The following is a 13,347-nucleotide window of genomic DNA, read 5'->3' on the forward strand; positions in this document are numbered from 1 at the left end:
AAGTACCGTGCAAATATTATGCAGTGGAGAACACCGCAGAGGACAGAATAGATGTTCTTATATTCTCCTGGGGGTAGTAAGACAGCACAGTGTGTACAGAACATGCCAGAGAAAATGCTGTTACCTGTTGTCTGGGTTGCTCTGGACAGAGGTAAGGACAGCATTCCTGCCTTTTGGGGCTAGGTCACATATATGTCAGTTTGGAAACACTGCAAATAACTGGGCCATGGGCCCAGTTGGTTCTAAAACCAACTTCGGGTAATGTCAAGGGAACAAAGGCTGCATCACAGAGCAGACAGGGCATTCTGAGGCTTCCACAAGGAATAAGTATTTTGCAAGGAGGTGAGCCAAGGACCCTGACTCCTATTAAGGGAGTAGTAGGACCTGTTCATTTTGCAGAAATTTCCTAACAGAGTTTCCCTTTACTTATCTACTGAAGCTAAACGTCCCTGGTGTCTGAATTAGCTTGCGAGTAGCCTTCACCTTCCCCCAACCCCCAAAGCTTAGGACCGGAGGCACCGATCCTAATTACTTAGAGCAGGAGAGAAGAGATGGGCTGCTCCGGTGGCTGGAGCCCTTCCCGTGGGGACGGCTGCGAACACGGATCTCCACCAGGATGCTGCAGCCCAGGCACACGGGGATTCTCAAATAGGACCCTACTAAAATGGCCCTGTCTCCCTTGCAGTTCTGCCAGTCACCCCAGGAGTAGCTGTAACCCTGGAAGGACAGCACCGGCAAATGGCGAAAGTCATAATCCTGGGTCGTGGGTTGCCCCTGTACCCACAGGTACCGTCCTGAGGATGCGGACAAAGCATCTTTCTTGTTTGGGTCTGCCTTGACCTGCAAGCTGGGACAACGGTATTTCCTCCAGAGCACCTTCAACCTTCTAAAATTCAGGCCAGCGGGGCGGCTGGAGGGGCCCTCAGAGATGGGTGTGCCCGGCTACCCCAGTGACCACGCTGCTGGAGGCGGAAGCCGAGGCCCAGCCAGGGAGAGCCAGGGGCTCGGGTCAGACGGATCACGCTGCATCTGCGCATATGTCAAGGCACCAGACCCCTCGCGTGTGCCAGTCCTGCCACACCAGGCCCTCTGAGGGCCCTTCCTTTCTAGCTCCCCTCATCACACTCGGAGGAAAGAGACAATCTGTGTCCTACATATTCACCTCCACATTTCAGGTAAGAAAACAGAGGTCAAAGAGGAAAAGTGACTTGTCCCGGGTCATAGCTGGTGCCTGAGCTGGAATTCAGGTTTGCAGTCCTTCGCCCAGTGCTCAGTTCATGAAATGGCACCGTCTCCCTAAGGAAATGTCCTTATTGACAGCTCAAGCCTTCCCCGGCTGGTTTTCGTCCACAAAGATGTGTCAGGTATCCAAAACCATAACTCAGACAAGCCCAAATACAGCCACGTTTCCCACGCTGATGCCCCAGGCCCTGGAGGCTGCAAGTTTTTACCTTCAAACGCCCTCGCCGCGTCCACGAGGTGGGACCAATCTAAGCCCGTGGCCGTGTCCGGGAGGGGCATCAGGCCAGGATCCGCACACTTGGACTTATCCGATAAGGACCCATCGGAGAACCAGAACTCATCTAAACAGAAACAAAGCCAGAGCGTCAGACGGATGGCCGTGCGGGGCACAGGCGGCCGCTCCAAGGGCCCGGGGAACTTCTTACGGCAGACCTCCTGCCCCCAGCAAAAAGGGGGAGAGTACGGTGCAGTTATCCAAAAGACACACGGCTGGAAAGATGCAGATCTGCAGAGAAGCCACGACCTACGGATTCGTTCCGAGGTCGGCCAGCGATGCCCCGGGATGGAAGAGACTTTAGAATGGAGCAGTCCTGTGGTACAGTATTGAAATCTGGCCGTGTCCTTCTAGGCTGGGCTTCTCCTGAGGACATCCATCTGCGTCTGCCTAGCTGCAAGATCGGGTCCTATTTCTGTAGGCATTACTTCCCCCGTCCAAGTGCTGCAGACTTCGACAGTACACAGGGTTTGGTACAGTCTCTCTCTAGCCCGATGGTTTAAAAAGCTTCCAGAAGAATGCAGTTATGTAAGCAGAGCACACGTTCAGGATGCCCCAAATACCAGTTTATTGTGAAAGTGCAGGAGGACTGACTTTACCTTCATTACTGACGGGCAAGAAAGAGGAGAGACGGCCTTTCTCATGCTATGTGCAAATACGGCGGTTGGACGGCTTTGCGGACTCGCAGAGCTGGCTCATCACTGGCTAAACCAGAAACCCCTTGCTGTCCAGCATGGAATTTTGTCTGTCCTTTGTCTGTACAAATGGACCTTTTAAGGTTTCTTTTTCTTTTTCCACTGTCATCACGGAGCTGAAGTGTTTATGTCATTGATAAAACTAGTTGTTAGAACTCACTACGCATCCGAGGACAAATTTTTCAAAGGCTTCACCCGGACTGTCTCTGACATGTCTTTTCTGAACCTGCCCCAGACGCGGCACGCAGCTGCCTGTGAACACATCTGCCTAATGAGACCAATCAAAATAATGACCACCTGGCTGTCTGAGCCCGCAATTAAGTAAGGGGCATAATTAACCCAATGCACCTGTAATTTTTGTTCCCACACCCTTTGGGATAGCTGTGAAAGGCTGGCATCTGGACGGGAGAGTGAGCGGTGGTGTTTGACCTTGAGCTTGACGGGCACTAAGGGTCTTCCACCTGCTTGACACCTTCACAGGCAGCTCTCAGCCAACCCCCACCCAGCGCTGCGAAACCCATGCAACCACTCGTTTTCAGCCCTACCACGTTTAGCCCTGCTCATATTCCATTGTCAGGGGAATCTGGTTATGGATGTCCTGTCCACACCGCTCCTGCCACTCTCCTTCTCCACAGGCTCATCTTCTTTGGAATAAGAACCATCTATACTTGTTCCACATGCGCAGTCCCTGTCCAGGCCATGGAGGAATAGGGAGCCTTGGAAGCAGCAAAGCTGGAGTGCGAGCCAGGAGAGCGGGAAGTTAGCACTCAAGGCTCCCTCCTCTCTTGCTGGGTTCTCCAGGAACCCAGGAAAGTCAGAGCTTGGCAGAGCTGGGCTGAAGCCCCTCCCAGGCCTCAGGCATCAATCAGAAATTGAAGGTTTAAGCCCCAAGCAGAATGGTCCAGAAGCCCAGGGATCTTCAATGACTTGAAAATCACTTCGTCTCCAAACACGTGGGCTGCTTTGCTTAAAGCAAGTTTTCCACTAAGTGTACAGGGATTATTTGACTAGGTGGCAGGTACATTTGTGACCATTTCTATGTGACCAGAGCTCTTCGGGAATCACGTTAAGAGTGCGGCAGCCCTGTGAAGGGTGCACCAGGCTGGCTAGAACCCGTGTGCCCCTGGGCACTCCCCTGCTCCTTCTGCCTCTCCTTCCCTCCTCGGGGAGGAAAACAGTATGGACTGGAGAATTCATCAGGTAAATGAACATTCCTATGGAAAGGACACTATGAGAGTCATGCTTTACTAAAAAAATGCCAACTTGAGGATTTTCTTTGCCTTTATAAATAACCCTTCACCTGAGCTTCTGGCATCGTAAAGCCTAAAATCCAACTTAATGCATGCTTGCTAACTTTTCCCTGCTCTCCACCAGGCAACGACATCCTTCTTGGCTCTCACAGGAGCCATGTGAAAAGAGGGGTGGGATGCAAACTGAATGGGGCACTAGGCTAACATCCCTGTGCCCCGCTCCGCCTGTGCCTCCAGCAGCTGCGTGCTCCAAGAGCCACCTTCCCCAAACACCATCGGAGTACTGACAGTCTTGGGATGCTTCAACGATTCCTGAGCAGCCTGAAATTCCATGATCTGTGGCCATCTGTCATTGAGCCAAGGCACACATCTGATCCTGGTGGCCAGGAAGCCAAAGCTCAGAGTGAGTGAGGGAGTGAGCGAGTGCGCCCAGCTATTCACCCAGCAGGCAGGTTCTAAAGCTCTGCTCGCAAGTCAAGTCACCTGGAGGCCACTTGCAAAGCATGTGATGACTCCAGGATGTGGGAAGGTCTCAGGGCGTAAAAAGAGGGAAATACAGTTGGTGGTCTTTTTTTTCTTTTTTAAAGATTTTATTTATTTATCAGAGAGAGAGAGAAAGAGGCAGGCAGAGGGAGAAGCAGGCTCCCTGCTGAGCAGGGATTCCAGACCTGGGATCAAGACCTGAGCCAAAGACAGACGCTTAACTGACTGAGCCACCTGTCTTTCTTCTTTACTACAAACTAATATCCCCTCTTCCCCAGTTTGGGAATGGAACTTTTGTGTTTACTGGAGACTATGGAACTGGCAAAGATGATCAGTAGAAAGTCTCCTTTCCCCCAAGGTTTACTTGGAGTGTATGGGCTGACCTGTCTATCTGTGATGTACTTACTAAGTGACAACTGTATGCCTCATGTTGTGTTGTGTTTGGGACAGCGGTGGATAAGGCGGACAAGGCCCATCCTCTCTGGGAGCTTGTAAAAGATGTGGGGAAAAATAAATAAACAAGGTAATATAAGTAGTGACAAGTCTTTCAAAGAAAACAAAACAAGGAGGGGGGTGGAAATGGGACTCAGGAGCCTGAGGGCTTGTTGGGGGTGGGCTTATCTCAGGCACGGGCACTCCCTGACACACCAGTGATGGTAAGGAGCTGCTTGATTGCTTGACGAAGAGCACAGTTCTGCTAGAAAAGCTCTAGGGATTTTTTGTTGTTGATTTTTTTCGCTATTTATTTATTTATTTACATTAGTAACATACACTGCAGTATTTGTTTCAGGGGTGCAGGTCCGTGATTCATCAGTCTTACACAACACACAGCGCTCACCACAACACATACCCTCCCCATGCGCACCACCCAGCGCCCCATCCCCCCACCTCCCCTGCCCTCCAGCAACCCTCAGTTTATTTTCTGAGATTAAGAGTTATCTCCCTCTCTGGTTTCATCTTGTTTAATTTTTTCTTCTTTTCCCCTATGATCCTCTTCCTTGTTTCTTAAATTCCACGTATTAGTGAGATCATATGATAACTGTCTTTCTCTGATTGACTTATTTCACTTAGCATAATATCCTCTAGTTGGGAGTTCATCAGGGTAAAAAGCTTTTGCAAAGGAAAGGAAACAGTCAACAAAACCAAAAGATAACCGACAGAATGGGAAAAGATATTTGCAAATAACATATCAGATAAAGGGCTAGTATCCAAAGTTTATAAAGAACTTACCAAACTCAATACCCAAAGAACAAATAATCCAATCAAGAAATGGGCAGAAGACATGAACAGAGATTTCTGCAAAGAAGACATACAGATGGCCAACAGACACATGAAAAAGTGCTCCACGTCACTCGGCATCAGGGAAATACAAATTCAAACCATAATGAGGTACCACCTCACACCAGTCAGAATGGCTAAAATTAACAAGTCAGGAAACGACAGATACTGGAGAGGATGTGGAGAAAGGGGGACCCTTTTATACTGTTGGTGGGAAGCGAGCTGGTGCAGCCACTCTGGAAAACAGTATTGAGGCTCCTCAAAGAGTTGAAAACAGAGCTACCCTATGACCCAGCAATTACACTACTGGGTATTTACCCCAAAGATACAAATGTAGTGACCCAAATGTGCACCCACACCCCAAAGTTTATAGCAGCAATGTCCACAATAGCCAAACTGTCGAAGGAGTCTAGATGTCCATCGACAGATGAATGGATAAAAAAGATGTGGTCTATGTACACAGTGGAATATTACACAGACTTCTAAAATGAAATCTTGCCATTTGCAACTACATGGTTGCAATAAATATTGCATCATTTGTCAGTGAGCAGGAAGATCCTAGTGTCAATGGGCAGTCCCCTTAAATGACGGAACAGCACCTAAATTCTCCTTTGAATTATCACAATGAAAATCACCTCAATTTCTTTTCAATTGTTTGGAAAGTCATATAATTGACAAAAAAAAAAAAAAAAAAAGGTTAATTTTTTTTTTTTTTTTGGGTCTGAGACTCAAAACCACCACCAATCCTTTAGAATACTTTTGATGGGCGGTAGATATCACCACTGCCATCACCTACACAGGCTTCCTGAGCCTCTTCTGCCTTCCAGGCCCCACAGGTAACTATGTCAGCACCCAGGGATAGGACGACCAGCAAGAGCCAGGTTCAGCCCTTGAGGAGCCCAGTCAGCAAGCAGATAAGACTTGCTGGTGCTTCTGGGGCTGGGGGGGAGGTGTCTGGTATGGCGCAGGCAGCGAGCCACCCCCACCCTCGGTGCACACGACGGCAGCTGCAACTGGCTAGCTTCCTGAGTTTTACAGAGGAGGAAGAAAAGGTACCACTTGTCTTAGGTATCAAACCTTTTATTTCAAATCCAGCTCCCAGAGCTAGCGTTCCGTCAGGAGCACACACTGCTCTTTGGGCCAATTCAAAGAAGAAAGTGGCTTGTGGATTCTGAAGGATGGCTCATGTCCAGACACTGATGCCCGGACCCTTGCTCTCCAGCCCAGACGTTGATCTTGTGACCCTTGCTTCCTGTTTGTTTACCCGTGACCGGAAAGTGCTGGCATCTCTTCCGAGTCTGACTTTATTTGTTGTTATAAATGCTGTGGGGCCTCCCTGATGGTCCGATAGCTAGGGTTTCGCAATTCCTCTCCAAAAACCAGGGAAGACTGACAACATTTGAAAAAGAGAAACAAGTGCCCTATGGAATCAGTCAAACCCTGCCCTGCCACGGATGGTCCACGGATGCCTTCTGTAATGCCTACTGTAGCAAGGGTCACCTTCTGCCTATTAGCAGCTCTTACCACCTATGCCCCACATGCTGAGCCTATAGCTGGGCCTGCAGCATCTTGTGTGAGTACTGAATTACAAGGAAAAATACCCATTTTATTTATTCTAAACTTTCCCTCTATTTAAGCCTCAAGGGGCATCCTTTGGGAGAGGCCTAGGTCAAAACTACAGGATTTGGAAACACACAGAAGTTGATGCTCTGTTCTTATCTTTTGAATTTAAGAACTCTTTTGAGTCTATGCTCATAGGAACATTTCAACCATTCCTTGAAGAGCTTTGATCTCTATTAAAAAAAACCCAGGAATTCTCACAGAAGACCCCAAATAGCCAAAGCAACCTTGAAAAAGAAAAGCAAAGCTAGAGGTTTCGCACACCAGATTTCAAATTCTATTACAAAGCTGCACTAATCAAAACAGTATGGCACAAAAACAGACACATAGATCAATGGAACAGAACAGAAAGCCTAGAAATAAACCCAAAACTATATGGTCAATTAATCTTTGACAAAGGAGACAAGAGTATGCAATGGGAAGAAGACAGCTTCTTCAACAAATGATGCTGGGAAAACTGGACAGCCACATGAAAAAGAATGAAACTAGACCACTTTCTTCCACTAAACACAAAAATAAATTAAAAATGGATTAGGGACTTAAATATATTTTTTTAAGATTTTATTTGTTTATTTGACAGAGAGAGACAGCCAGCGAGAGAGGGAACACAAGCAGGGGGAGCGGGAGAGGAAGAAGCAGGCTCCCAGTGGAGGAGCCTGATGTGGGGCTCGATCCCAGAACACCAGGATCACGCCCTGAGCTGAAGGCAGATGCTTAACAACTGAGCCACCCAGGAGCCCCTAGGGACTTAAATATTAAACCTAAAAGACCATTAAAATCCTAGAAGAGAGCACAGGCAGTAATTTCTCTGACACTGACCACAGCAGCTTCTTTCTAGATCTGTCTTCTGAGGCAAGGGAAACAAAAGCAAAAATAAACTATTGGGACTACATCAACATAAAAAGCTTCTGCAAAGCAGGGGGGAAATCAACAAAACTAAAAGATGACCTACTGAATGGAAAAAGATATCTGCAAATGACATATCTGAGAAAGGATTAGTATCCAAAATACATAAAGAATGTCTACAACTCAACACCAAAAAACCAAATAATTCAATTTAAAAATGGGCAGAAGACATGAACAGACATTTCTCCAAAGACGGCATCCAGATGGCCAATAGACACATGAAAAGATGCTCAACATCACTCATCATCAGGGAAATGCAAATTAAAACCACAATGAGATACCACCTCACACCTGTCAGAATGGCTAAAACCAAAAACACAAGGAACAACAATTGTTGACAAGGAAGTGCAGAAAAAGAAACCTTCATGCGTTACTGGTGGGAATGTAAACCGGGGCAGCCACTGTGGAAAACAGTATGGAGGGTCCTCAAAAAGTCAGAAATGGAACCTCCATATCATCCAGTAATTGCACTACTGGGTATTTACCCAAAGAATATGAAAACACTAATTCAAAGGGATACATGCACCCCTATGTTTATAGCAGCAGTATTTACAATAGACAATCTATGGAAGCAGCCCAAGTGTCCACTGATAGATGAGTGGACAAAGAAGATGTGGTATGTATGTGTGCACGCACACACACACACACACACACACACACACACACACACACAAACTGGAATGTTATTTAGCCATAAAGAAGAACGAAATCTTGCCATTTGCAACAACATGGATGGATCTAGAGAGTATAATGCTAAGTGAAAGAAGTTAGAGAAAGACAAATACTGTATGATTTCACTCATATGTGGAATTTAGGAAACAAAACCAAGGGGAAAAAAAGAGACAAACCAAAAAATAGACTCTTAACTACGAAGAAGAAATTGATGGTTACCAGAGGGGAGGTAGGTGGGGGGATGGGGGAAATAGGTGATGGGGATTAGGGGTACACTTATCACGACGAGCACTGAGTAATGTACAGAATTGTTGAATCACTATATCGTACACCTGAAATTAATACAACACTGTATGTTAACTATACTGGAATTAAAATAAAAGAAAAAAAGAAAGGAAAAATGAGGAGAACAGCAAGTTTTCAGAGGGGAACGTGAAGAATATAAGCCTTCTTCGTAGGTTCTCTTCCAATTCAAATACTGTTTAATCTTGAAGATGGATTGTTTTAATCAACCTTTGGCAGTTCTGTTCAGGATACAGTCTCTTATGACATTTTGCAGATCTAAGATTATTGGTACGTCTTGTTATTGTTTTAAAATTACATTTATAGCCTTCTTTGTAAAAAAGTATTTAAAATGGCAGAATTTTTATAATCAACATTTACCAAGAAAAAAATTAAAAATAAATTTTAAAAAAATCAGGAATTCTCTTTAAACATGTTGGGAACCTGCCAGTGCTCAGGACTGCACTGAATAAAGCCAGGTGACCAGCTGGTCGAGGAGGAAAAGGATACTGGGAATGCTTTTCAATATCACTGGTTATCTGGCCTATGAACCGTGCATCCGAAGGGCCGCTCTCTGTTTTTTTCTATCTGGGCCACTAAAGAAATTTTGTCCTGAAATCTGCTAATAAGGAAAACAAAGGCCCTAAATGCAATGCAGAATCATTTCAGAATTATTTTCAATTGCTCAGTCAGGTCATAGTTTCACACCTCCAAGTCGAAAACACAATGATACAGCACATCTCAGCAATCTCACAGGAAATATATATGAATCATGGCATGAATCACAACCAAAATGTGCTGTGAAGTACCTGTCTTACCAGGTTGAATTAAGAGCTCAGTCTCTAGGGAAGAAAGATTCTGAGTCAGGTTCAAATGTGGGACATTTACCAGCGAAAAATATCTGAACGAGAAGCCTGTGATTATTGTTATAGTTACCTGCAGAAAAGCTGAAGCAAAATTCACCATCAGGAGGGGAAGCTGCTGACCCCTTCTCTGGACTGTCCTTCCTCCTAATTAGGAACAGGCCTCTACTGCGGACAGCTTCTCTCTTTGAGGGTCCCATGGAATTCTCGAGGAATTCTCGAGGCCAAAAGCTCCACAGAAGAACATGTTCGCCTTCTGAATGCCTGCCGAGCCCTTTCTACGTGGCTCCTTGGGCAGCCAGTGGTAGAAGGTGGACAGAACTGACCTCCCCTCTGAGCTTTCACGTGAAGCTAAGATTCTGAGCAACTGAGAGAAACAACTGGACAACCTCAAGTAGTCCTTGTTTCTTGCTCACAGAGCTCTGTTGTCCCAGTTTCGAACTACTCTCCCAGAGTGGGACCTTCTCACCGGGGCTCTGCTGAGGGACCCGAAACCACAGAGAGTGAAGAAGGATGGCTACACTCTGTTGAGGAGATAAAAAGTACGGCCCACACAGGGGAGCGTGGGAATCGGATGCGTGAACACAGGTTACTGCCTGCTTCCTTGTTCATGTTTTGTCTTTTCACTCTGAACCAAGGGAGTTTTTTCTGAGTAGCTGCTGAAGTAAATTGGAGAAGTCACATTGCCAGACGAGGTTTCACGAGAGAAGGGCAAATGGCAAGGGCCACTCTTACTGCTTTTCCTAGAGAAACGGACAAGGAGGACAAATAAGGCAGTCTTGAACTCGGACAGTGAGTAAGTAACGCATCCTGCCTGCCTCCTACTCGTGCGTTTTACACTTTGAAAATACGAAGTCCTTCAGTCGGTGGATGGACAAAAAAACTGTGGTCCATCCAGACGATGGGGTATTATTCAGAACTCAAGAGAGGTAAGCTTTCAAGCCATGAAAAGACATGGAGGAAAGAGCCAGCCTGGAAAGACTATATACTATAGGATTCCAACTATATGACATTCTGGAAAAGGCAAAACAGTGGAGACAGTAAAAGGATCAGTGGTTGCCAGAGGTGGGCGGCGGGGGGTGGGAGAGGTGGGATGAAGGCAAAGCACAGAGGATTTTTAGGGAAGTGAAATTATTCTGTATGATACTGTGATGATGGATACATGTCATTTTACTTTGTCCAGACCCTCAGAATGTACAGCACTAAGAGTGAATCGTAACGTAAACTATGGGCTCTGAGTGATGATAATGTGTCAGTGCGGGTTCGTGGCTTCCAGAAAATGTATCCTGCTGAGGGATGTCGGTCAGGAGGGAGGCTGTGCCTGGGTGGGGACAGGGGTATATGGGAACTCCCTGAGTCTCCCGCTAAATTTTGCTGCGAACTTAAAACTGCTCTAAAAAAAATTCATTAAAAAAAATGAAGCTAAAAAGAAGGATACATATCCTTCATATGGAAGCAAGTAAAGGGTAGGTTGGAAGAATTATGTCAATCCATAGGCCACAGATAACTTCATGACCACATATCAAGCATTTTAAATGAAAGAAGTTACATTTGCAAGAAATAGTTTCATGGATTTTATGAAAGCTTTCAAGAGGACATTAAAGTTACCTATTCACAAAAAAAGGAAAAACATTAAGAGAATTATTAGGTTATTAGAATGTGTCTGACCTTTCATATGGTTATCAAGAAGGAGTTTAAAGGTTTCTTCAATTTAGGCAAATGGACTCGTAATAACCGGCAGGATATTATGTTACTTAAAGAAATAGATAAGAATTTTATGAGACAAGGTTCATTTCCAATTAGGTTAAACATCAGAAGAAGCATTATTAGAACTTTTATTTCATTTAGCCTGAGACTCCTATGTGTATGATGAAGTTTAAATTGGTTCTAAAGATAATGCTTTTTATGATGAAACAAGAAAAAAAACCTCTGATAATGAATATATTTCTGATTAAATCCTCATTCCTCCTGTAACAAGAGAAATTAAACTCTGAAAAAAAAGGAAATAAAGCTAGTGTAAAAAAGAAAACTATCACCCTTAAGCTCTGACACATGAATAAGAAACGGACACTATGTAAATATCAATGATTTCAGGATATGAAGGAAAATCATGCAGAAAATGCCTAGTCAATCTGTGAGCGGGAAACTGGAGGAAACCGGACGCGGAGAGCTGAGGGATAAGCACGGGGATCTGTCGCCGCCCGCGGGGAAGGCCAGGTTGAAGACCCAGCTCTCCTGATGCCCGTCTCCGACCCTGACCACCACTGGGTGTGTAATGCCAAGAAGAAACAGAGAGAGAAGGCTACCAAGCTTGCCTGCTGCCTATCAGAATACTTACCTCTTGTGCCATAGGTTCTTCTTTATAAAATCAGGCCTTAAGATATTTTTTATGAGTGTAATAGCTAAGATATCTATCTATCTATCTATCTATCTATCTATCTATCTATCTATCTATCTATCCACACACACATATATAGATATCTATATATATGATCACTACTTGATAAAAATGATTAATATGAGATTTTCAATTTTCTTCAAAATTGGTAGTATTGCTTAACTTTTTTTTTTAAAGATTTTATTTATTTATTTGAGAGAGAGAACAAGTGGGGGAGGGGAGAGGCAGAGGAGGAGGGAGAAACAGGCTCCCTGATGTGGGGCCTGATCCCAGGACTCTGAGATCATGACCTGAGCCAAAGGCAGCCGCTTAACTGACAGAGCCACCCAGGTGCCCTAGTATGGCTTAACTTTTAGAAAATGTCCACTTTGGTGCTTTTTATCATATTTTAAAATTATTTAAAAAAAAAGAAAAAAAAAGAAAGCACACAAAATAATACATTAAAAAACAAAACAAAACAAAACAACAACCCAAAACCTCTGTAGGAGATGACCCAAAGAGCCTACCCCCACAGAAGCTCAGCAAACCACCCCCCCCAACCCTGCACTTACTTCTCAGGCTCCCCATGCTGGGCGCAGGGTGGGTCCGGGGGGGCAGCGTGCTGTGGTAGGGTGGGGTGGTGCTGAACAGAATGTCATTGGGCAGGGCTTGGTCAAGTATTGAACTTCGCGAACTGCCGAAGGAAGACCCCCTCCGGTTGCTGCATATGCTCTCATCCGAGAGGGTACGGTAGAGCGAGCGTCGCGGAGACAGGTTCCCATAGAACGAAAACTAGGGGTTTAAACGTGGGGGGAGAAAGGGGAAGACAGACATGAAAGAGTTGAAGCAATGGAACTGATCGGACTAAGTCCGGGGGCTCACATACCCCTCCCTCACTCTGCTCTCTGGGTTTTCCCTAGGCAGAGGGGCAGGCACGGAGCATTAGCTCAGGAATGCTAAACCAGGCGCGTGGGTCAGCTAGGCACACGCACCAGGGCTCGGGTGCAGTTATTGGGTTTGAATGTTTTCCTCCATTGACATTCTGTGAAATATTATCATGAATTAGACATGCACGGCTTTATTAATTCTGAAATGTTAAATGGAGCCTCCCTAACCTGAGAGCAGTGCCAGCTCCTGGAAATGTAGAAGGTTGCCATTTCTGGCACAGTTATTCAAAAGCACACATAGCGCTGGCTTGATTTTAATTTGAAATGACTACGTTTTGAAATTAGGCAATTTCTGTACCAATCAACTGCACGGAAGGTTCAAGCTCATCTGAATAATAATAAAATTTTGAACACGGTAGCTTTCTAGGCCATGCAAACAGGTTTGAGAAAAATGCTATCGGTCCAGGAAAATCTTCCTGTCTGCTTAAATGTCACAATAGTCCACGACAATTGTTGAA

At 45.4% G+C, this 13,347-nt stretch overlaps 1 protein-coding gene across 5 annotated transcripts in view; it reads right to left on the reverse strand.

Annotated features, from left to right (window-relative positions):
* The window catches only part of SIPA1L2 (signal induced proliferation associated 1 like 2), a 105,816-nt gene that overhangs the window by 14,783 nt on the left and 77,686 nt on the right, over window positions 1-13,347 (reverse strand). For 3 of the 5 annotated variants that reach the window (XM_040624194.1, XM_008689550.2, XM_040624197.1), the window contains 2 exons: window positions 12,515-12,734; window positions 1,452-1,583 (listed from right to left, as the gene is read on the reverse strand). In XM_040624194.1, coding sequence (XP_040480128.1) covers window positions 1,452-1,583; window positions 12,515-12,734 — 352 coding nt within the window. The remainder of the gene's footprint in view (window positions 1-1,451; window positions 1,584-12,514; window positions 12,735-13,347) is intronic. The other 2 variants (XM_040624196.1, XM_040624195.1) reach the window with 1 other exon arrangement.

The sequence above is a fragment of the Ursus maritimus genome, unplaced genomic scaffold (genome assembly GCF_017311325.1).
Source record: "Ursus maritimus isolate PB19 unplaced genomic scaffold, ASM1731132v1 scaffold_7, whole genome shotgun sequence".
Classification (NCBI taxonomy): Eukaryota; Metazoa; Chordata; class Mammalia; order Carnivora; family Ursidae; genus Ursus; species Ursus maritimus.